General features: G+C 54.2%; 1 protein-coding gene across 1 annotated transcript; it reads left to right on the top strand.

The window, feature by feature from the left end:
* The first annotated feature begins 1,989 nt into the window (after positions 1 to 1,989).
* PTGS1 (prostaglandin-endoperoxide synthase 1) lies at positions 1,990 to 22,389 on the top strand. The gene is made up of 11 exons (XM_045791010.2): positions 1,990 to 2,099; positions 2,192 to 2,284; positions 8,700 to 8,816; positions 9,174 to 9,314; positions 9,518 to 9,661; positions 11,949 to 12,130; positions 12,242 to 12,325; positions 14,051 to 14,297; positions 16,249 to 16,535; positions 19,441 to 19,588; positions 21,288 to 22,389. The coding sequence occupies exons 1-11, from the start codon at positions 2,093 to 2,095 to the stop codon at positions 21,641 to 21,643; spliced, it is 1,806 nt and encodes a 601-aa protein (XP_045646966.1). The 5' UTR covers positions 1,990 to 2,092; the 3' UTR covers positions 21,644 to 22,389.
* Positions 22,390 to 25,090: the final 2,701 nt, after the last annotated feature.

The following is a 25,090-nucleotide window of genomic DNA, read 5'->3' as shown; positions in this document are numbered from 1 at the left end:
ACCTCTCTTTTGTGTATCCAGTTGCATGCTGGACCTTGCTGCCCAGATGGACCCAACAGAACGAGTCCAAATTCGAATGCCATCTCCCCCAGCCTGCTCCCCTCCCTGATTCCTTCCCTGGGTATGATTGCCAGCATCAAGTCAGAAACCCAGGCGCCCTACTCAGCACCTCTCTTTCCTTCAGGTGCCAGTTGGTCACCAACCCCGACGCCTCTTCTGCCACCGTAGCTCTCACTCCCCCCTCCCCCACGTGTCAGTGTGACCCTGTCTCCTGAGGACTGCCTACCGTCTCACCTTTGTCCTCTCCTTCATTGTGCCCATCTGGGCATCTCCAGCACCGGTCATAGAGTCTGGCCATGGCGCGGGCCCAGTCACTCCACGCCACACCTGTTCTCAGAGACCATCTGATTAAATCTTTATATTGTTCGGATGGGGAAGCGGCCGCCCGGAGAGGTGCATTGACATGTCTAAAGTCAGTCCCTGGAAGAACTGAGCCTTGAATTCAGGTCTCCTGACTCCCAGCCTCAGGCTCTTTCTCCCAGGGCCAGGGCCACCCAAGCGTTCGTCCCTTTGAGTCTAGTGGGTGGCTTGGGAATAAGGAGTCAGCAGAAGGGCCGGGCTGGGAACTTGCTGGGCCCAGAGCCTTAAGGGAGGGAGGACCTGGTGGCAGAAATGGGTCTCGTTCAAGCTCTTCTCTCCTTTCTTCAGCACCAGAAAGCCCCCTTTTCTTTGGTACCTGGACTCCCAAATCTCTACCCCGACCCCGTCCCTTTTGCTGACTATCCATGACTTACAGCTCCTCGCCAGGGGCCTGGATCTGTGGTTGGGGATGGGGCTATATGGGGAGGGGGAAGCTGAAGCCTGTCCCAGCACCCCAGGGCCCTAGGCCCTTTCTCTGCCCCACTCCCTCCCCTGGTCTGCCCCGGCTTGCTCTGTCTCCCTGGGGCAGCTGGCTTTTGTCCCAGTGGAGCATGGGAATAGCTCGGGTGGGGACATAGGAGGGGTTTCCCAGCACGTCTCACCCCTCCCATCTGGCATGGTTCCCATCCTGCACCTGTGGCTCTCAGATTCCCACCCTGGGAACCGGCACAAGGACTCAGAAGTGGAGCCCACAGGATGGCTCAGTGTGCTGGGGAGACTGAGGGAGAACGTTTGTGGGTGTGGGTACCAGGAGACTCTGTGTGACCTAGCACCCGCCCCGCGCCCCTGCTAGGTCTGTTGCCACAGCTGTAAATCGAGGACCGGGATGTTGGTGTTCTGGAAACTCGGCAGGGGGATGTGAGTCTGGCTAGAGTGCCAGCCCCGGCCAGCTGTGAAATCGGAGCTGGGAATCTCTGAAAACGCCGTGTCCTAAGAACCCATCATTGCATCAGTAGACGTGTGTGCACGCTCTCACTGCATCTTACATCAATCCTCCGGGATGCTTCTTACGCTTGTCCCCATTCTGCAGATGAGAATACTGAAGACCAGAAAGGGCAAACGCCAGGTCCAAGGCGACCCAGCTAGTAAGCTGTGAGTCTGGACTTGAGCTCAGGTCTCCTGGACTTGGAGCCTGCGTTCTTCATTTCTGGCAGCAGAGGCTCAAGCAGACATGTGGCCTCAGAGGGCAGAGCCCCTAGATCTGTGTGAGGGTAGTGGGTTTCCTATCCAGAAACGATGTGCGGGCCAGCCTGGACTGCTCCTTGTCAAGCTCCCCCCCTTTCCTCTCTGGGGGCCAAGGTGTGGGGTTCAGGCCAGCGCGTCTAGCCTGAGATACTCTCGGTTCTGCCTTGAAGCCTTGGGTGACCTCAGCATTGCACATAATCTCTGGGCCTCAGTTTCCTATTTACCAAAACGGACAAAATTCTGGTGCCTCGGGGCTTCAAAGGCTCAAGTGCCTCAAGGATCTCGGGTGCAAAACCGCTTTAGTTGCAATCAGAATAATTAATAAACTGTTTTGGCCGGGGCGGGAGCGGAGGGCGGCGCCGAGGTGACACGGGCTGGAGAGGTGGAGCCAGGGAATGGTGGGAGGGGGGGCAGCCCGGAGCTCCAGGCAGAGACTCACCCCAGGAGCCCGCCGTCTGCATCCCGCACGCATCAGCCGCCTCGAACTATGAGCCGTGAGTCCTACCCTGATGCCCCCGGGAATCCTCTTTGCCTCCTGGTGGAGCCTCGAACGCTAGGCTCAGACCTAACCTCTCTCACTCTGCAGGGAGGAGTCCTTTGCTCCGGTTCCCGCTGCTCCTGCTGCTTCTGCTGCCGCCGCCCCAGGTCCTGCCCGCGGACCCCCGGACCCCCGCGCCGGGTAGGCGGCCCCCTCCTTGCCCTCGGGAAGCCGCGGGTCCCGCGCCCGCGCCTGGCCCCTCCCCCTGCTGTCCCCTGGCGCCCGCCCGGCTTCCCCTTTCTGCTCGCGGTGCCCGGGATGGGGGAGGACACTGAGCCCGCTGGTGGAAGGGGAGCTCTCTGAAGACCCCCGGGGGTGTGTGGCCTTGGCTAGGGCGCTACAGGGTGTTTTTCCGGGGGGAGGGCAGACTGGGATCTCTAGCCTAGCCGGCGTTGCGAGAAGGGACAGCCCCTCTCCAGCCCCCTCACCTGTTATGGGCCCCCAGCGGTCCAGGCAGGCTGCCTTCCCGCCCAACAGCCCCACTGTTTTCTGCGGGGGCAGGGGCCTCTTTCCCTGGAAGCAGCGGGCACCAGAGGGAAAGCCCGCTGGCAAGTTCTCTCTCTCCAGCCTCTAACTTTCTGGGACCCCATGGGGATTCTTAGCCCCAGGGGAGAAGCTCTCCCTCCGTGAGGGTCCTGGGGACACCAGGCGTTCTGGGAAAGAATGGAGGTGGAAATATTATTTACAGAGCTGTGTTGCTTCCCCTGAGGTTTAAACCCTCAGCTATGAGGTTCCCCCTGGGCAGGTGACTTAGGCTCAGGTGCGTGCCATTAATTCTCTCTAGCTCGCATAGCGCATGGTGGGCTAAGGGTTTGAACTTGAATCTATCGCACTTTGCAAGGTCTTTCCGCAGAGAGCCCCCCTCCACTCCCCACCCTCACCGCCACCACTCCCCTCCGTGGACCCCGGTTTCATCACCCAGAAGATAATGGGGAAAATCAAGTCCTGTAAAATTCCACCCCTCCTGCCCCCCACCATGCATGTATCAGGTTCCAGGTGAAGGAAGTCAGCTCAACCCTCTCAGCCAGCCTCCCTCTCCGAGCTTACTGCTGGCGTGTGGGTACGTGTGTGTGCACACGCGTGCAGGGGTGTAAGGCCTGGACATAGCTTCCTCCACCACCTAGCCGTATGGTCCATCCCTCTCTGGGTCTCCACTTCCCAACTGTAAAATGGGGGCAAGAGAGGACGGGGGTGGGGAGAGGGGTCTGAGCTTTGTTGTGATGTGGTAGGGATTTGGTGCTCAGAGGAGAGGAGAAAGTGGTCTGTATGGACCGTGAATCAGACCAGGTTTCCTAGAGGAAAGGGCTCGAGTGGGTGGCATTTGGGGAAGCCAGGAAGAGGGTGGAGGGCGCTCCAGAGTTTGGGTATGAGCAAAGGCCCAGTGAGTGGGAAAAAGGGAAAGAGGGCTCCCGTGGATAGCACTTTACAGTTTACAAAGCCCAGCTATGGGCCTCCTCTTCTTGGTGCTCACAGCAGCCCTGCAGGGAGATGTGTCAGGCCCATTCTGCAGAAGGAAGAGCTGAGGCCCAGAGGGGAGAGCCTATGTATCTGAGAGCCCAGCAGCAGAGCCCGGGGCTGCCCGCACTTGCACTTGTCAGCGCCTGGATCAGCACAGCACTTCCTCTGAGGCCCCATCCACGCCCCCCGCGGGGTACGAAGGGCCGGCCGCCTGTCTTCCTGTGTGCTCACCAACGCCCAGTGAGCCCTGGTCTGTGCCCTTTTGTTTTCGAGTTTTCGACTTATCTTTATATCATAAGTGTTTAAATGGGATTGTTCTTTTCACTCCACAAACATTCCCAAGGGCTTGCTTTAAGGTTTTGGCTGGAGCTGGAGGCATGGAGCTGGGAGGGGCCCACCAGCTCACAGGGAGTCAGAAATGCCCACAGACTGTCCTCCGAGGGGGTCAGGGCCATGCCTGAGGGACACACAGTGTTACGAGGCTCGGGGGAGGGAGCGGGTCCCTCTCTGGTGTGAGGAACCGAGGGGGGCTTCCTGGATGTGCTGATGTCTGCCCTGGACCCTGCAGGAGGTGATGAGCGGCAGGAAGTGAGGCTTTACTATGAGGCTTTACTATGACCCTCTGAAAGGGCTTTCTGGTGGAAGGAGTGGCAGGGCCAAAGCCTAAAGCTCTGGACCTTGGGAGGCAGGAGGGGGCTTAGTGAGCAGTGGGACAAGAGGCAGGTGCTGGCTGGCAAGGGCCTTTGAATGTGGGTGAGGAGCCAGGACTCGGGCCTGAGGGTAAGTGGGTTGGACAGGTGACTTGGGGCCGAGACCGGAGGCCAGGACGCCCTTAAGGAGGGCTGCTGCAAGGTCAAGGGAAGAGCATGACGAACTGGGTGTCCGGCTTGTACTTTGGCCTTCACGTCTGTGAGGGAACTGAGGCCCGTGATGCCTGGGAAGCCAGAGGGCCCACCCCCAGGAGAGGAGGACTGCAGACTCACCTGGGGGGACGGGGCAGGGGAGGATGTCGCTTTGGCCTCTCGTGCGGGGGAGGAGATTGAGTCTGGCTTGGAGGGCAAGGCCATCCCCTCCCGCCCCCAGACTCGGCTTTGTGTTCTCTCCCGGGCTAGGGATACAGCATGACCTGACCATCAAGGCCTCTGTGCCAGGAAGAGGGTCCCGAGGCAGTTAGCCCCGGCCCGTGGCGGGGGGACCCCAGGCTGTCCCAGGCCTCCTGCTGCCCGCCCCCTCGTATCTGCAGCACCAGCTGGGTCTGTGGGCCAGGAAGGGGCTTCCTCTCCAACCAACTCTTCCAGTTGTGGGCCCAGCTGTCGGGGCCTGGTGTGGTCGTGGCTGGCCTCCGGCTGCTGACTTGGCTGGGTTTAGGGGCTGGGGCCCAGGTCTGGCTAGTCAGGGTCTTTTTTTCTTCTTTTTGGCTGCCAAGCCCCTGGGGCTTCTCTAAATGTTATTCTTAGGGAATTTCATCTCAGCCTCTTCCCGAGACCTGGTGCCTCTGCATCCCGGAGGGCATGGTGGTCCCCCACTGTGCCTGGAGCCCTGACTCCTGGGCTAGGGGACATTTCCTTGCCTGAATCCTCAGAAAGTTCTGGAACCAGGCAGTACTGGGTAGTCCTCATCTGTAGGGATGTGTGCAGGGTGAGTGGGCTGATAGCTAACTCCACGTCTGGGGTGCCTTGAGGCTTCAGTGAAAGCAAGCCGCAAGGTTCTCTGCTGATGGGGTGGGGGATTCACAGTGATGCAAATAACGGAGATATTTGGAGATCGATATGCTTGACCCAGAGTAGAGAAGAAGGGGAGGCAGAAAAGGAGGCATCTTAGAGCCCCCCTGCCCCATCCCCTTTCTGAGGTACATAGGAAGAATGAGGCCCAGAGGGAGGGAGGGGCTTGCCTGAAGACATACAACCAGTAAAGAGCAGCCACTCTGTTGATACATTTTCCCCAGCACCTACTTGGTACCTGGCCCTGTGCTGGGAACTCGGTAGATTCGGAGCCTGCCTCTGCCCAGTTCTCCTTCTGGATAGTTTATTATACATGTGCCCTCCTCTGAGCCCAGCACGGAGCTGGCATGAAAGCATGCCAGGTTTAAGTTAGACTGAAGGAAGGCCTTTCTTTGTGAGTAGTTCCGGAGCTCTAGATGCGGCAGGGGATGGTGAACTCTCTGAGGTCATTCCCGCTTCGTGGATCAAACCCCATCCTTTTCCCAGATCCAGGCCTGAGAATCTCCAGGGGGAAGAAGGGAGGGAAGGAGGAGGGAGTCCAAGTCTTGGCTCTGTGACTTCAAAGCTGTGGGGCTTGGGGCCAGTGTCCTGCGTGTGAGCCTCACATTCCTCCTTTCTGCCACAGGGAGTCTCATCCGTCCTCCTGGGGGATGCTGGGCAGATAAAGAGTGGGGGGATGCAAGGCCGTGGAGTGGTTGCTAGGGCCCCGGATTTCCTGATGGTCTGGCATGGTCGGGCTCATCGCTGGGAAGAGGCCCTTAGGCTCCTCTCTGGCCGCCCGGACACCCTGGGACCCCAATGGTAGCCGTTTCCTCACTGCGGAGAGTTTTTCCTGCCCAGGGCAGCTGGTGTTTATGGAAAGATTATGGAGGAGGAGGGAAGGAAAGTTGGACAGCGGGCCTGGGAGGGAGGAGCCTCCGCTGGACACAGCCTCTCTTGGCAGGAGAGGGATGTGGGCAGGGGCCGGGGCAGAACTCTAGGATAGGAAGCAGGAAGCCTCCAGGCTAGCCCTCGGAGCCAGCTGCCAGGGATGGGGAGATGAGGGGTGTCTTTGGCCAAGCTTGGGGTTGCCATTCTCTTGGCTTCACTTTATTGACTCCACAAACATGTGTCGAGCTCTGGCCAGCACATCTGGATCCCTTGGGCGGCTGGATCTCTCCAGGACTTGGGATGAGCCCTGGCGTATGTGTGGCCTGTGTTGGGGGCTCATGGTGGAGAACAGCAGGTTGAGTGGGAACATGGAGCGGGCGAAGGATGCTCAGGGGAGGTTTCCGTGAGCTCACTGGGAGGGTCGGGAGGCCCCGGAGGGGTTTGTTAGGAAAGAGTAGCAGTCTGGGCAAAGGAAGAAGAGATTTTGGCTTTGGGGCTAAGGGATGGGGCTGCCACACCTCTTGAGGTCCTTTTGAGAGCCCTACTGTGGTAGGGATGGGAAAACAGCCCAGAGAAGGGCTGGGCTTCTAGCCTCGCGCCTGCTTAGTGTTAGGACAGATCCATCTGTGCTAGAAGGCCTTGTGTGCCGGGGTTGGGAGCCAGACAGCGGGGGGCTCCAGGGGCTCCTGGGCGGGTGAAGCTGGCAGGTGGGCAGAGTGTCCTGAGCGGGAGGAATCAATGAGGAGAGTTCCAGAGACCTGAGCCAGCTGGGGTGATTATCTACTCAGCCTCCTTGGCATTTCTGGGCCTGTGGCTGTGGGAGGGGAGGCTGAGTCCTGTCTGCTGGGTCTGCCTGTGTCAGCTTGATAAGGCCATTTTGTCCAGCCCTCTTCCCGTCGGCCCTTCCCTTCTGTATCCCTACAGGGTTCCACAGAGGTGCCATTGTGGGGGCCATGGGGAGTTGCCAGGACTTAAGCAAAACTATTTGCATGATTTCTGTGATTCTCTTCTTGCTGGCTGGCACGCCTCTGTGTGTGTGTGTGTGTGTGTGTGTGTGTGTGTGTGTGTGTGTGTTGGGTGTGGGGTGCCGCTGCTGGGCTGTCTTCAGGAGAACTCCGCTCTCCAGGCTGCATGTGTAAAGTGAAGAGGCTGAGAGCGGAGGGTCAGTCCTTGCCCGGGGTCATGCCCTCTGATCACAACACCCTTCTGCTGTCTGTTGCTACCCTCTCGGCCCCCAATAATGTGTTGTACAAAGAATAGGAGTTCCCCGTAATGTTGGCTCTGAGCTTAGATGAGGAAATGTGTTTGCTCAAGGGAGTCTGGTGTTTTCTGTGTGAGGCCGGGGCAGCAGCCCCTGCCAGAATCCAGGAGACCTGGGTCTGCAGGAGGACCTGCTCTGCTCTATGTCCTAGGCCAAGCCTCCCCCTCCCCCCGAGCCTCGGTTTCCCTCGCTGAGCTGGAACGAACACCGAATGAGGTCCGAGAAGTCTCTAACTCTGCTGCTGAAGAATCACGAGAGTAGTGCTGACTTGAGCAAAGGGACTGTGGTCAGCAAGACCTGGGTTAGACACAAGGAGGGACTTACGGATGGGAATTTCTCCAGGAGGCAGGAGGGCTGATGTCAGAGCTCCATGCACCTCCTCAGGAGATTTTTCCAGCCCCAGTTCTCCTGTTTCCTTGGTCCCTGACCTTTCTCAAGATCCTAGAGCCCAGAATCCACTCTGGCATGGGCTCAGGCTGGTCCTATCAGGAACAGGGGCTGAGGTCACCAGGACTCCCCTCAAACCCACACTTGTCTGCAGGGATCTGGGAAACTTCTTTCTTTGGGCCTGAGTGTCAAGTCTGGGGGCGGTGAGGTGGAAGCAAAGGGCAGCTGGTCTGGTGTGACTTGCTGGGTGACCTGCGTGGGGTTCTCCTTATCTGGCCTCAGTTTCCCCATCTGCGAGCGGGCATTATGACTCCCGCTCTTCCCCCACATCTGCAAAAATAGAGGGAAGGTGGGCGATCTCCTCTTCCCAGTGTCCAGGTACCTAGAGCTTAGGGGCTGGTTTGAGAGGACCCTGCCTTCCTTATCCCTTTTCTGAACTCCACAAACCCTGCCCTTGGTGCTGGGCTCTGACCTGACAGGAAGTGAGCGCCCTAGAAGCCTGTGGCTGCAGCGTTTTATCAGCTGTTTCCTAACCTTTGGTGTCACAGTTGGGGTCTGGACTCTTCTCCTGCCCGGCTCTGATGGGAGGAGGGGGCACTCCCCCTGGGGGCCCACTGTGGACCGGGCTGGAGACCAGAGTAGGCCCTCAGCGGCGGGGGCTTCTGTGCATAACTGGGGGAACAGAGAGGACCCTAAGGTGAACACTGAAGTCCAGAGAGGACCCCTGGGTGAGTTAGGACAGAGCTGTGACTGGAGTCCATGGCCCAAGTCTGGCCCCACGCTTCCCCATCAGCGGCAGCATGGGGCTGGGGGGGGGGGTTGCTCTAAGTGGTCTCTGATCTCTGCTTCTCCTCTGCAGTGAACCCCTGTTGTTACTACCCATGCCAGCACCAGGGGATCTGTGTCCGCTTCGGCCTTGACCGCTACCAGTGTGACTGTACCCGCACGGGCTATTCTGGCCCCAACTGCACCATCCGTGAGCTGGGCCTCCTGCCCCCACTCCTGTCCTGGCACCCCCTTGCTCCCCTGGGCTTATCCTGAGACCCCTTCCCACTTCCTGCCCTTGCCCCTGGCCATCATTCAGTCCTCCTTCCTCACCTGGCTTTGACCTCCGACCCTCCCCCTGACCCGGCCGCGGCCTGGCCCTGTCCCCTACCCTCCCATCTGCTTCCGGCTGTGTCATGTGTCATCTCCCCCAAGCTTGCATCCTTACCCTGCCCTGTATGTTCTACCCGGTTCCATCTCGGCCTTATTTCCAGTTCCCATCTTCCACTCCGGCTACTTCTGGTCCTGCCAGGAGGCCCCGACTGAGTGGCTCCCACTGCCCCCGCAGCTGAGCTGTGGACCTGGCTCCGGAATTCACTGCGACCCAGCCCCTCTTTCCTCCACTTCCTGCTGACGCACGGGCGCTGGTTCTGGGAGTTCATCAATGCCACCTTCATCCGTGACATGCTCATGCGTCTGGTACTCACAGGTGGGTGGAGGGCAGGCCCCCCCCCCCCCCAGTCTGGGGAGCAAGAAAACATGTCCGCTCTTGGAATTCTTGGCATCTGATAAGGACAGTGGGTGGGGAGACCACGATGCCAGATTCAACAAGTCCAACCCAAGAGGAGGCAGGGAGGGGGGTGCAACTGGGGATGGGAACTCCCTTGTCACCACTGTTTTCGCCCTCTGCAGCGCGTTCCAACCTTATCCCCAGCCCCCCCACCTACAACATAGCGCATGACTACATCAGCTGGGAGTCCTTCTCCAATGTGAGCTATTACACCCGTGTTCTGCCCTCTGTGCCCCAAGACTGCCCCACGCCCATGGGGACCAAAGGTAATGGAGACGGGGTTAGAGGGCTGGGCCTGGGGGTCACAGGAGATGCCCTGTTCTCTTTGGGAAAAAAGCAGGTGGAAGAGCAATTATTGACCCATTCCCCAGACGGGTGGACCAAAGCAGGACATATGACTTATCCAGAACCACAGACAAGGACAGGGCTGGGGAATGAGGACAGGAAGGGGTGATGGAGACTCTTGCTGATGTCACCTAGAAAGGCAGTGAGGAGTCAGACTCGTGCTTCTGTATTTCCAGGGTGGCTCTTTGCTTGAAACTTGTCTCCTGAATTGGGATCCTGCCCGAATGGGGGTGACTTCAAAGTTGAAATGTAGGAAGGAACGAACAGTGCGCTATTTGTTGGTGCTAACTCCGTGTTTGGTTCTTTACTGATGTAAATAGTTTACCCTGCTTCATCAGTGTAGCTTACACATAAAGTCAGAGATTTTTTTTTCTTTAGTTGCCTAAGATCCCACGTGGTCTCATTGGCAGGAGTCTTTCCTCTTAAGTCCTTCTTCCCACTCCACCCTCGCTGACCAAAAACCCAGGGGTTTACTGAGTTCGGAGCCATGAAATCCGCTTCGAGTACAGACGGGACGAGGGGGGCATTGGTCCACCACTGCCTCTCTTTCCTTCCTGCCACTTGGTGTCGCTGTTGAACACCTGTCCCGTGCAGCCCTGTGGTTGTGGGGGGGGGGGGGTTTGCCTGCTCAGACCTTTGCATTTGTATTGATGTCCTTCCCTGGGTCTCAAAGGCCCTTGTCTGACGGTTTGCACTCACATGTTTAGCTACTATGCCTGAAGCATGACTATTCTACTGGTTAGCTGGGTCTTGCAGAGTTCTTGGACTCTGCCAGCACTTTGCAGGAACCAGTCCTTGCTCACTGTCAATCTGAGTGCTGATTCCAGTTATAGGGTGAAGATCACTCCCTCCAACTTCCCTTTTGGTGAGTTTCCTTTGGGGTGCTTGATCTCCTTGCCTGCCAGAGGAAACCAGTCGGTCACCTCAATTCAGGGAGGTTCTGTTGGTCTTGAACCTTCAACACTGGGCCTCACTTGAGGTATTATGAAAGGATGTCTTTACCAAAACACAAAAATTCAATTATTTCTTTCCGTGTGAACGCTGGATACTGACTCATCTGACACTGACATAATTAAGGAAGGCTCTTTTTTTTTTTTAAAGATTTTATTTACTTATTTAAGAGAGAGACAGAGAGTGAGCACAAGTGTGGGGGAGGGGCAGAGGCAGAGGGAGAAGCAGACTCCCTGCTGAGCAGGGAGCCCAACATGGGGCTCAATCCCAGGACCCCAAGATCATGACCTGAGCCAAAAGCAGACACTTAACTGACTGAGCCACCCAGGTGCCCCAAGGAAGGCTCTTAATAGTTATTCTCATGATGACAGACACCTGCTTCAAGATGACCTGTTGTCTTTACCCCAGACAGAAAGACTGACATCATTTAGAATAGCTTGGCAAACTCCAGCCCGCAGTGCAAATCCAGTCCACTCCCTGTCTTGTGAATAAAGTTTTATTAGAACTTAGTCACACTCATTTGCTTAGGTCTCATCTATGACAGTTTTCCTGCTACAACAGCAAAGCAGAGTAGGTTACAGAGCTCACAGGTTGGCAAAGCCTCAATTCTGACTATCTGACTTCTTCCAGAAAAAGTCTGAAGTTTGCTGATCTTTGATTTGCAAGACCCCATCTCACCGGCTCACAGTCATGCTTGCATTATCTCATGTACTCCTCAAAATACTACCTAAAATAGGTATCATTTGCCCTATTTCCCAGGTGAAGAAATTGAGACTCAGAGAGATGAAATGAATTTTCTATGTTCACACAGTCAGCAGGTGGCGTACCCAGCTTCAAACACAGGCTACCTCGCTCCTGGGCCAGGGAGTCCAAGTTCTTTGTTTTTTTCTTTCTTCTTGGTTTATTTACTTCTCTTTCTTCTTTCTTTTTGGTTAACTCTTTCCAAGTTGCAAACACACACAGAAATTGAGGTGTATCCATCTCTTCAACACGTCCCCATAACTTGCCGATCTTATTTCATCTATCCCTCTTATTTTTTATGGAGCATTTTAAAGCACATTCCAAATATCATGCCATGTCACCCGTAAATACTTCTGGGGTCTTTTGGTAGAGAAGGTGCAAGGGGCCATCTGGTAGGAGGGAAGGCTGTTCTGGGCTTCCTGTGTGGACCGGTTTGGTCCAGTGAGCCCAGGAGGCCCTGGGGCAGGGAGACTGAGGCAGGAGGCAGCTACTGCCCCTTCCCACCTCCCCAACCAGGGAAGAAGCAGTTGCCAGATGCCCAGCTCCTGGGCCATCGCTTCCTGCTCAGGAGGAAGTTCATACCTGACCCCCAAGGCACCAACCTCATGTTCGCCTTCTTTGCACAACACTTCACCCATCAGTTCTTCAAAACTTCTGGCAAGATGGGTCCTGGCTTCACCAAGGCCTTGGGCCACGGGGTGAGTACCTAGGAGGGGCTCAGGACTTCTCGGGACCTAACTTAGCACGTGCAGGCCATCGCGGCCGAGGTGGCACCTGGTGATCTGCGTGCACCCTCTTTCTGTCCTCAGGTAGATCTCGGCCACATTTATGGGGACAACCTGGAACGTCAGTATCAGCTGCGGCTCTTTAAGGACGGGAAGCTCAAGTACCAGGTAGCGCCGGGCTTGCGGCCAGGGCAGTGGGAGGGGCATCCCGTGGGCTTCCCTCGCAGAGGCTGCTGGGGGCCCTGAGTGGGGGCCTAGGCGGGCCAGCTGCAGGAGCTGGTGGTGTGTGTGAGGAGGAGAGACGATGAACACTGGGAGAAAGTGCCGGGCCAGGAGCAGACACGGCTTCTCATGTTCTCCTGGGAGGTAGACTTTGGGGCTTGATGGGAGATGGACAGTTTCAGCCTGCATATAGACACTGAATTTTTCCACCGTATCATTTGGACACTATGATGTGCTTGGTGAAGGTGACTGAGCAGTGACCATGATAGTTCATAGGCCCTGACCTTAGGGAACTCACAGCCCTCCAGGGGCCACACCCAAACACCAGGGTGCTAGTTTCTGTCTGTACTACCATTAGAAATATAATGGGAACCACATAGGTCATTAAAATTTCTCCAGTGGCCACACGACAAAAAGTTAAAAAGAAACAGGTGAAATTGATTTTGATAATATATTTTATTTAACCCCATGTATAGCCGAAGACGATCATTTCAATGTGGAACCAAGACAGAAATTATTAATAAAAATCTCTCACGTTCTTTTTTTTTTTCGTGCTAGATCTTTGAAATCTGATCTCTAGTTTATATTCACAGCACATTTCACTTTGGACGCCAAATTTCATTGGAGATATCCGATCTGTATTTAGATTTCATAAAGTTACAGCTGAAAAGTAGCCTCACGTGCCCAAGTTGCTCTGAGCCTGCTTCAAGATTTCCCAGTTGCTGAAGGACCAGGTTTAAAATTGAAATCTACATTAAATAAAGTTACAAATTCAGCTCTCCATTCACACCAACCCCATTTCCAGTGCTCAACAGCTACACGTGACTAGTGGCTACCATACTGGACCACACAAATCTAAACAAACCAAAACCCAAGCCAAAAGTTCATAGCTGGAAAAAAACAAAAAGTTCGCTGCTGCATCTTTAAGGCTAAGAACAGTAACTTGGCACGTCGTAGGCCCCCCGTGTATATTTCTTGACTGTATGAAAAAGCCTCCATATTTGGAGTCTTCTCACCCACCAGGGAGAAGCCAGGAGAGTGCTCAGAGGACGGGGCAGGATTCCCCAGGAAAGTCAGCTGAACTAAGAGCTGCAGGGAGGATGAGGCGGAGTTCAGGAGGCCCAGGGGGGGAACGGGCTTTCCAGGCTGGCAGTGCCCGCCCTTGGAGAGGAGAAGCAGCTTGTGCGGCTCAGAGGGAGTGAGGGAAGGGAAGCGTGGCTGGCTGGCACCCGGCTGATGGCAGGCAAGGGTGGAGACACCTGTGGGGTGCATGTAGGATTTCCAATTTCTGCCACGAGCAGAGAGAGAACTTGGAAGGATTTGAAGCCAGGGCATGATACTAAATTTGGGTTTTTTTTTTAAGGATTACCCTGGCTGCAGTGCTGAGAATGGACTGTCTGGGGGCAAAGGTGGACATGGGGAGCCACTGAGGAGCGGGGTCAGCACGGAACACAAGGGTGGGTTAGAAGCAGGTGGTGACAGTGGGGATGGAGAGAAAGTGATGCATTCTAAGAAAGATTGAGGAACTGGAAGCAGAATCAGCAGCCTTGGTTAGGGAGGATGGGCAGTTGCTCTGGGCGCTCTGGGCAGCTGTGAGTAGGGAGGGTGTCGGCGGTGGCAGGTGCAGGCACCCACCGTGTCCCCAGCTTGCCAGGCGGTCCCATCCCGCAGGTGCTGGACGGAGAGATGTACCCGCCGTCGGTGGAGAAGGCGCCCGTGTTGATGCACTATCCACGGGGAGTTCTGCCCCGGAGCCAGATGGCCGTGGGCCAGGAGGTGTTTGGGCTGCTTCCCGGGCTCATGCTTTATGCCACACTCTGGCTGCGTGAGCACAACCGTGTGTGTGACCTGCTGAAGGCTGAGCACCCCACCTGGGGTGATGAGCAACTCTTCCAGACCGCCCGCCTCATCCTCATCGGTGAGGACCCCAGACCAGCCCCGTCCTGGAAGGTCATGTCCTCTGTCCCAAAAAGCAGGTGTTGGGGGGCTGGGAGAGAGAGAGAGAGAGCTGGGATTAGGACCCTAGGTCCTCTGCTTACTAGCTGTAAGACCCATGGCAGGCCCCTTCCGCTATGTGAGCCTCAGTTTCCAAATCTGGATATTGGGGATAATGATGGTTATTAGGGTTTGTTGAGATGATGACAAGCACTAGCACATAGTAGGCCTTTGGAAAATGGGTGGGCGTCATAGTCGATCATCAGCTGGATTGGCCACCCCAATCTGTTTTGCCATCTAGAGCCCCAGAGGCACACTGTGACAGTCCCAGCTTGTGCAGGTCACACTCTAGCCTGCCCACCTTCGGGAATGCTCATGTGTCTGCCCTGCATGTATCTGCCTTCCTGGAGTTTGGTAGCTTCTGGGTGACTCAGAGAGAGGGTATTTTTGTGTCCCCTACGGGGGCGAGTCTGCAGCCTAAAATGTCAGATGGTTTCCTGCCTGGGAGCTTGGTCCCTGGCAGCCATGTCCAGACCGTGTTCACTCTGAGTCACCAGTGATCCCTTTCCCCTGCCTCTGGGCATCCCTGGGCATGGCTGGTCCCAATTATATTGCCTGATTCACTAGAGCCTGGACGAGCCAGGCATCAGGGATAGGAACAGCCTAAAGAAGGAGAGGGGGCTGGTTCTGAAGCCCCAGCATTTTGGAGACTTTGACCAGAGAGGACAAGGCTGTGGCTGGAGGCTGCCCAGCATATTGCCTGGTGTCGAAGGTGTGACCAAAGGGGATGAAGCGATATACCCAGTGCTTTGGTGAATCTTTCTCAACAACCTTACTAACCAGGTACGATTGCCCTTGTTGTGAAAATTAAGCTTCAGAGAGGTTAAGCGATATCTCCAAGGCCGCTCAGCAGAGGGAGATTTGAGCCAGCCCTGGCTGCCACAGGAGCTCATTTCTCTTGCACTACTTCCCAAGGGAAGCTCCTTCCAGAAGGGGGTAGAATCCCCGCACGCCTACACTTAGCACTCCTCCTTCCCGCTTGCATGTGGTCTTACTCTCAATTATGCCGGGCCCTGCGCCAAGCAGCCGCTGTCCACTCTTCCCAGCGGCCCTACCCTAGTATCGTCACGTACATTTTACAGAGCAGGAAGTTGGGGTTCAGAGAGAAGTGGCACAGCCCAAGCTTGGGGTGGGGGGTGCGGTGGCTAGAAATGGTGACGCCAGGCTCCGGACCTTGCTGATGGCAAGTCTCATGGCTCCGCATCCATTTGCTGGAAGCCAGTTTGTCTCAGGTCTAACTGGCCAAAATCATCAGTTTCTTCTCCTATCGAGATAACCAGTTTTCACTCTGTTACATAATACTCGACGTGCTTCCTCCCTGGCCCTTTGCTCTGTAGCTGGTTACCGAGAGGGCAGAGGAAAGCTATTCATGAGAATTTGGGTATGTAAGAACATATGAGAACTATACGTAGGACTCAAGTCATCTCCTCAGCCTCCCTCTTTGGCTGCTGTCCCCGGAGGGTGTCAGCAGGCTGAGGGCCCCCATGAAGCCAGTCTCCACTTTCTCATCATTTGTGACTGCTGTCACCTCTTTTCCTGGGCTGGGGGGCGGGTGGTCACCCTAAGACCACAGAACCAATTCTCGGGGTCTTCTTTTCCACGTCCTGTTTTGCTGGGCCGACAGCCTCCCTGTGGAACGTGGGAGTAGCTGCTGCCTCTTGCCTTGGGACACCGGTCCAGCCGGAGACCGAAGGCTCCATTCTCACACCCCACTACAACAAGACAAAGTGCAAGCAGGCCCCCAAATTCAAGAGCAACAGCACCGCCGAGGAAGCCGAGAGCAAGCGAGCACTTTTCACGAACCGGCCTGCTTCCCGAGCCCGGCGGCCGGGTCCCGGGGCCTCCCTGACACTTGTCCCCATCCTCCCTCCCAGGGGAGACCATCAAGATTGTGATTGAGGAATACGTGCAACAGTTGAGCGGCTACTTCCTGCGGCTGAAGTTTGACCCCGAGCTGCTGTTCAGCGCCCAGTTCCAGTATCGCAACCGTATCGCCATGGAGTTCAACCAGCTCTACCACTGGCACCCGCTCATGCCCGACTCCTTCAAGGTGGGCTCCCAGGACTACAGCTACGAGCAGTTCCTGTTCAACACCTCCATGCTCGTGGACTATGGGGTCGAGGCCCTGGTGGACGCCTTCTCTCGCCAGAGCGCTGGCCGGGTAAGCCTCTGTGGAGAGTGCGGCGAGGGCAGGTGGACTCTGGGGGACGACAGACCTAGATGCAAATCCCAGTGTTGTTTTCTGTTCCACAGGGCTGGTGTCCTTCCGACGTTCCTTCCTCCATTCCTTTCTTCCTCCTCTTGCTCTTTTGTTCGTTCCGCAATACTTGGTACCGGGGATAGCGTGGCGAGCAAGACTAAATGCGGTTCTCGGGTCCTCGTACCCTTGGCACTGATACCCTAGTGAGGAACCACAGTCATATAACAGCCAATGTCACGTGAGCACTTACTTTGTGTCAGGCACTGGGCCAGGTGCTTTTCTGGTGGCATCAGAATTATACGGACAGGATAAGAGCCATAGTCCAGAGAGCCCTCGGTGGTCTGGGCACTTGGAGAGGGGCTTGTGACCCAGAGTTGAGAGCTGTAGGTAAGGAAATGATGTCTGAGCAGAGATCCAGAGGGTGGAGAGAGCTCTCCCAGGCAAAGAGGTAGAGTTCATGGGCAGGCGGTGATCGTGCTCTGGGGGAGGAGACAGCATGGCCAGGGCCTGGAGGTCCGAGGGCATGGCAGTTTGAGGACCGTGAGGACATTCACAGTATGGTAATATATGTGAAAGTGTCTTCACGTAGTAGGTCCTTATTGAGCTTCAGGCCTCTGTTATGGACTGGATTGTCCCCACCCCCCACTCGTACGTTGAAGTCCTAACAACCAGAGCCTCAGAATCTGACTGTATTTGGAGACAGGGCCTTTACAGAGGTTATTAAGGTTACTGAGGTCCAAGGGTGGGCCCCTACTGTGCCTGGCGTCCTTATGAGAAGAGGAGATTAGGCTACAGATGTGCAGAGTGGGAAGACTTAGGCAGAAGAGGGCCATCGATGCGCCAAGGACAGAGACCTCAGAATGAAACCCACCTAGCTGACACCTTGAGCTTGGACTCCTGGCCTCCAGACTGTGATGAAATACATTTCTGTCGTTTCAGCTAGCCAGGCGGTGATACTTGGCTATGGCTGCCCTAGCAAGTGGACACGGCTCTTCCCTGGAATTTCTGAGCAGCTCTCGCCTAAATCTCCCCTCCCCCATGCTTGGAAGCCCCTATGTCCTCGGTCTCGGCTCCCCTCACCCCTGCTTCTCTCTGGTCCTTGTTCCCAACTCTTTTCATGACATTGTGGCATCATGTGGATTTCGGTTTACCACTGGTAATTTGACTGGAATTAGCCTGTGCCGCCATCAATGGGCAGCTGCTGGCTGGTTTATGGCCTCTGTTCTCTGTGGGGACACAGACATGAGCAGACAGTAGCTCATGAATGGACTGCAAAGCATTTTCAAGGAATGGCCATGACACTGCGTGAAAAGCCCTGGTGTTGTACTTGGGCCAAGGCAGAAGGGCGACAGAAGCATGCCAGCCCTCACGATGTTCAAGAGGGCATGAGAAGTGATAAAACAGAGCTCCCCCTGGTCATCGCCACACATGGCTGCCATCTTGGGGGTTACCATGGGACCAACACTGTGTAACTACTTTGCATACTTTATCTTGCTCATTCCCCACAACCGTATCAGGTGGGTGCTCTTACCTTCCCCATTTTTGCATACGATGAAACTGTAACAAGTAATTTGCCCAAGGTCCCTGCCTTAGTTTCCCAGGGCTGCCCTTACAAAGGCCCACAAACTGAGCTTATTTTATTATTTTACATTCCTGGAGGTTAGAAGGTATGGGCAGGGCTGTGTTCTTTCTGAAGGCTCCGGTGAGAATCTGTTCCACATTATTGTCTTAGCTCCTGCTGGCTACTGGCAATCCTCTTAGACACATCACTCCAACATGGAGTCTCCCGGAGTCTCTGTTTTCTCTATTAGGACACCAGTCATTGCATCAGAATCCCCGTAATGGACTATGACCTCATCTTCACTTGATGACATCTGTTTCCCAGTAAGGTCACATTCACAGGTGCCAGGGGTTAAGACCACCATATCTCTTTGGGGGACACGAATCAACCCACAATGGCCCCACAGCTTGTAAATGGCAGAGCTGTTTATTTAAGCTAACATGTGTATACACTATAGTTTTCATGGCAAGATTTTAGCTCCCTCCCCGCTAGCTTATGACCGCTCCCTGCCCCGGAGACTTGGCAGAAGGAAGGAGAACCAACACACTTAGTTACCTGTGTTCCCGTGAGTGGCTTTATCTGGAATGAATGGAGTGATGTGATACTGTGTGTTGCTGCCATCTGGCTCAGAGTTTCTCTTTCCTAATGGTGGTTGGTCAATAGTGGTTCACTTTTTAATTATTAAATTTTTGTTGACTCTCCACGCTATGATACAGGGAATGAAAACCAGTAGAAAAACACTCCTTAGCAGGACCCCCTTGAAAAGCGAAGCATCTGTATTCTTTGATAAGAATGGATTTGAAGACTGCCATAAAGTTTCAGCCCCCAAAACTAATATCTGTCCATCATCTTGCTTCTCATTTGCTGTCTCAGAAACCCCTCTTCCCCTCCAAATTTCATTTCTAGAGCTGGAATGCCCTTTTCCTCTGCTTGAGGTCCTGGCTGGTGCCATGCTGGCCATCTCTTTTATGGAATCCTAGTTGCTGAACCTAATAGTTTTGCAGAACCTTCTGTAACAGGATGTTGGGATTCTCACCTAGATGCAAAGGATTGGGGAATGGTGTGGCTGGTGAGCCACTGGAGATGTCCTCCTGGCCCACTGCCACTTTAATGATGAGGAAGCAAAGACTCAGGAGTATCCGTGAGAGAGCATGACAGCAGCAGAGTGCATCTGGGTCCCCAACATGGTGGCTGCTGGGCACAGCCATGCTCTGTCCACGCTTGGGAAGAGCTCCTGACCTGAACTCCTCCTTCAGGACAGCGTGGCCTGGCTCTCAGACTGCAGCTATGTTTATGTCTTGGCAGATTGGTGGGGGTAGAAACATAGACCACCACATCCTGCACGTGGCTGTGGAGGCCATCAAGGAATCCCGTGAGCTGCGGCTGCAGCCCTTCAATGAGTACCGCAAGAGGTTTGGCATGAGGCCTTACACGTCCTTCCAGGAGCTCACAGGTGAGCAGCTGTTCCCTGGACACGGGCCCTGCCCTCAGGGACTCTCAGTCCTGGAGTGGAATTGAAGCAGAATGGGGTCATAGCCCCCCTGCTATGACTGTGGGGGTCACAAGAGCTGTGTGAGCACCATGCTGCGGCGGGGGGGGGGGAGGCTGAGTGGGGTGAGGGGAGAAAATGACTCGGCTTGGGGAAAGAAAGTGGGTTCTCAGCTGGGATGTTCTGGATGGGGAATTGGTGGGAAAAGCATTCTATGTGGAAGAACAGAAAGTACAAAGGCACAGAGGTCATAAGATTGGGCCTGTCGGGAGGACGGTAGTGGGTGCGGCTGGAGCAAGGTGCTTATGTATGAGGAGGGTGGAGGTTAGGGAGGGAAGCTTGGGGCCAAATTGTGGATTCTACGTGAAAGAATTGGGGTTTTACTCTACCTAGTGGTTCCTAAATACATACTTATGGATCAGCTGCCTAAGAATCACTTAGAAAACTGATTAAAAATACCAGGGGCACCTGGGTGGCACAGCGGTTAAGCGTCTGCCTTCGGCTCAGGGTGTGATCCTGGTGTTCTGGGTTCGAGCCCCATATCAGGCTCCTCCCCTATGAGCCTGCTTCTTCCTCTCCCACTCCCCCTGCTTGTGTTCCCTCTCTCGCTGGCTGTCTCTATCTCTGTTAAATAAATAAATAAAATCTTTAAAAAAAAATACCAAATCCCATGGGGCGCCTGGGTGGCTCAGTCGTTAAGCGTCTGCCTTCGGCTCAGGGCATGATCCTGGAGTTATGGGATCGAGCCCCGCATCAGGCTCCTCTGCTGGGAGCCTGCTTCTTCCTCTCCCACCCCCCCTGCTTGTGTTTTGTCTCTCGCTGGCTGTCTTTCTCTCTGTCAAATAAATAAATAAAAATCTTAAAAAAAAAAAACCAAATCCCAGATCTGTCTCCCCAAGATTCTGTTCAGTAGGCCTGCATGGTGCCCAAGAGTCTGTGTGAGTGTATAATATATATACTTTCTTCTTCTTTTTTTAAAAAAGATTCAGCTGTTGGGCAGCCAAGAGTTTGGGAACCCTTGTCACAAACAGTGGGAGGGTTTGATCAGGTGTGAGGTGATGCATGACTGGGTCCTAGTGCCTTATAGAGGGTGGGTTTGAGGAAATGGGTAGGGAAGCTCTGTGACTGTCCCCTTTGGTCACTATCTATGAATGTGTGGGCCTCACCGAGTGGGGAGTGAGTTCCCCATAATTCTGTCACTCTTTAATCTCCTGTGACAGTCCAGACAGGGAAAAGAATGCTGTAACTAAATCTCTCTGTGAGCTTGGACAGGTTACATTACATCTCTGAGCTCCAGCAGAATGAAGGGACTTGCACCAGCCTAGGTCTTTGAAATGTGCCTGTGACGCAGGATGGATAGTGTCTCCCTGTTGTCACCGTCAGGCAGTTAGGGCACTGAGAAGAGACTGAGATGCTCAAGGTCGTATGCAGTCTGGTGGCTGATCCAAGCCCTTGAGTCCTTCTTCAGCAGCAAATTTCTTCCCTAGCCGCCACCCTGGAGAAGGGTCAGTCAGCCAGGCCAGATGTTAGGGCATGTGCTCAATTTTCAGTTGCTCTTCTGAAGTCCCATATTCTCCCCAGAAAAAGGCAGGCCTAGAAGGTTCCCTCCCCACATGAACCTTAATGGCACCACATCTCTGACTCTAGCTTCCGCCCATTTCAGGGGAGAAGGAGATTGCAGCCGAGTTGGAAGAGCTGTATGGAGACATCGATGCCTTGGAGTTCTACCCGGGGCTGCTTCTGGAGAAGTGCCACCCAAACTCCATCTTTGGGGAGAGTATGATAGAAATTGGGGCTCCCTTTTCCCTCAAAGGCCTCCTAGGGAATCCCATCTGCTCTCCAGAGTACTGGAAGCCAAGCACATTCGGTGGTGAGATGGGCTTCAATATGGTCAAGACAGCCACGCTGAAGAAGCTGGTCTGCCTCAACACCAAGACTTGCCCCTACGTTTCCTTCCACGTGCCCGACCCCCACCAGGATGGCGGGCCTGGTGTGGAGCGGCCATCCACAGAGCTCTGAGGGGCAGAGCAGCGGAGGGTGGATTTTGTGTTTGACATCCCAGAATGCTGAGGCCGGGGTTGATAGTCTCAAATGTTGGGTCTTTGGTTTGGCCTCGAGAGTATCAAGATCAACATTTAGAACTTTGTGTCTCTCACCCATTACCTGGAATATCATGGTTTTGTTTGTTATTCTAGAATGCTGAATTCCTGGTGGACCATCTAGAGTGTTAGGATGGATTCTTCTTTGGCATGCCAGGAACAACCTAGAATATCAGATTTCTGATTGACTTGGGACATAGGCATTCTAAAATGTGGAGCGCCTGATGAAATCATGTAGAAAGGTAGGGGATTCTTATTTGGCCTTCTAGAATTCTGGGTGGCCCTCCAGAATGTTGATTTTCTGATTGGCAGTTCAGAATGTTGTGCTCCTGGTTGCTGATCCAGAATGGTGGCTGGTATGCCAGCTCGGTCTTGATCTGAATGCCTAGAATGGTAATAGGATTCATTTTCCTGTTCAGTGAGATATCCACAAAGCAGGAGCACCTATGGTCTATCAGGAACACATTGCCCACCCCGTGACTGCACCAAGGGGGCAAGAGGGCTGGGTGTTCTTCTTGGGACCCTGACTTAGACCCTGGTCCAAGGAGATAGAACAGGTGGGCTTTTTCCAGGCCATCGGTTGGAAGCCACCAGAGCTCTGTTGCCGTCTTTGTCCTGACTCATGGCAGCTGTTTCTCATGAAGCTAATAAAAATCTTTTTCCAAATTGCCTGCTATCTATTGCTTTTCATCCCATTCCAGAAGCAGAGGCGCCCCTAGAGCAGCCTTTCTCCTAGCTGCAGGCTCCATGTGCTAGAGGTTGCAGCGTGAGACCTTCCATTGCCCCTGGAGCCTGTCATCACCAGGCTTTTCCACCACTGGTGCTCCATTTCCCGCTGTGGGTCAGGCATTGCCCTTCACAGGCTGCCCTCCTAAAATATACAACTCCCCAGCCCCAGGGGACAGAGCATTCAGTTCCACCATCTGGTTAAAGCACTTTCCTCCCTTATAAAGCATACAAGGGCAGAGATGAAGGGTATCTGGGGAGGAGCACACTTACTGTGTGCCAGTTTTCCACATTTAATTCTCATTTATATTCTCACCCAAGAGCATGAAGTATGCGGTATAATCCCCTTTTCAAAAACAAGGGAGCTGAGGCCCAGGATGGTCCAGTGCCATGCCCCACAGGAGCCAGAGCCAGGCCAGGGCTTGGTCTGGCTGAGTCTCGGGCTCTGCTCTTCCCTGCTCCGGCTTCCTCTTGCTTCTTGATTTGACTCAGTTCCAGGCCTGATCTTGCCTCTCTGGCTCAGGGTCAGAGGCAGAAGGTGGGGTGTAGCTCTTACATGCTATTCTTTCAGTCACAAATATTTATTTTGCTGAGTGCTTACTCTACACCAGTCACTGTACAGGGTTGGGGCCATAGCAGTGAGTGATCAAGACAAGCCTTTTGTCTGTATGGAGCTCACATTCCACGGCGGGTAGAACAGATGAGAAACCAGACAACAATGAAATAAGACAAAGGCAGGGTGAGTGTGCTTTCCCTTCTAACCCATACTATTCTGCCCTTCCCCTGCTTGGCTCCTGAGACCTGAGACCCTATCCCAGCCACACAGACCACCCCCCTGCACAGCCCCCCCCCCCCCACCATAGCCAGCCAGGAGAGGATAGGTCAGAGGGGAAAGGTAAGAGGTTGGCAAATTTCCTTCATGCTCCCCACTTGGGGCTTAGATTTCCTTAGGAAGAATAATGGCCCAGAAAAATGAGGGAAAATGGGGTCCAGGCTGAGGGTCCCTGGGGCTGGGGTTCCTGTCTTACAGTCCAGAAAGCCCTTGTTTCTGCTTAGTTGGCTGGGGACTGCTTCCGCCATTCCTTCCTGGCCCTGTGGAATGCAGAGAATGCAATCCTCCTCAGCTCCCCCAGTTGCTCTGCCGATCAGCGATCCTTTGGCTGCTAAGGGGCGGGCATGGAGTGGCTGTCTTGTCCTTGCTTACCTGCTATCGATTTCCCCTCTTTGCTAGTACCCTTACTTGGCCTGAGAATCCTCCCTCTCTCATTAATTCCACTCTTGGTGCTTCCATCAGGGGCCCTATCATGGCCAAGGGGTAGGTCTGTGAATCAATCCTGGCCAATCAGACACCCTCTCCTTTTAAACTGGCCGCTGAGTGGAGTTGGCATGGAGATTGAAATGACCAACCGATTCATCCCCACAGCTGGGCTCTGAAAAGACTGTCCCTTAGTTCCCGCTTTTAAGGTCACTGGGGAAGCCTGGGTTCCTGTCCTTCTCAAGACCTTAGCTTTTCCTTCCAGCCTGGGGGCTGCTCCATGAATTCCTCTCTCACTTAAGTTGGTCAGAGTTGGTGCCTTAATGGCTGTTGGCCTGAGATGACAGAGCGCTATGATGGTCTGAAAGGAATTTTAATCAAGGACGACACAATTGGGCTAGTGTTTAAGAAAGAGCACTGGGGGGCTGGGTGGACAGCAGGATACAGCAGGAAGGACTGAAGGTTGGCAGAATGGTGAGGAGGCTGTGGCCATAGCCCAAGTGAGATGTGACGGCAGTTGGAGCCAGGTAGAGGGCTGTGGGGATGAGATGATGGGATGAATTCCAGGGATCATCTTCTCTTGAATGCAGGTGCCTAGCTGAAGTGGATTTTGTTTTGTATGGACAACTGTACGTGAAATTTTTTTCACATAGAAACTTATGTCCAATGCACCGAGTAAGCTTCTTCAGAGTGAAGGCTCTGACTGCTCATAAAATGATTACTCATTCCTGGAATCTTGATCTGGCAGGTACGATGGTTAGTTTTATGTGTCTCCTTGGCTGGGCTACAGTGCTCGGTAATTTAATCAAACACGAATCTAGGTATGGCTGTGAAGGTATCTTGCAGACACGGCGAACATCTATAATCTGTTGACTTTAAGCAAAGATTACCCTGATAACATGGCTGGGCCTCATCTAATTAGTCGAGAGGACTTAAGAGTAAAGACTGAGATTCTCCAAGAGAAGAGGAAATTCTGCTTCGAGACTATAGCATCAAGTCCTGCTTGAGTTTCCAGCCTGCCATATGGATTTCAGATTTGTTAGCCCTGATGAAGTGTGAGCCAACCCTAAAAGCAAAGCCATTTATCTATCATCTATCTATCATCTATCTATCATCTCTCTATATCTATCATCTATCCCTCTATCCTCCTATTGGTTCTGTTTCTCTAGAGAACCCTGACTGACCTGGTGACACTTAGGGCTCTCGGTGCAAACAACAGAACTCCCTCCAGCCCATTTAAACAGGAAGGGATTTATTAGGGATACTGCGCAGCTCATGGAACCAGTGGCAGGACCAGAGAATTAGGCTTGGAGGCTTTGTGCCCAGCAGCCACTGGTCCCGTAAAGAAGCCTCTGCTCCTGCCACTGGACGCAAGCATCTCAGATG

The sequence above is a fragment of the Ursus americanus genome, chromosome 18 (genome assembly GCF_024610735.1).
Source record: "Ursus americanus isolate L20-20 chromosome 18, mUrsAme1.1.p, whole genome shotgun sequence".
NCBI lineage: Eukaryota > Metazoa > Chordata > Mammalia > Carnivora > Ursidae > Ursus > Ursus americanus.
The sequence above is the reverse complement of the archived record's forward strand: the minus strand, read 5'-3'. Positions and strand labels throughout refer to the sequence as shown.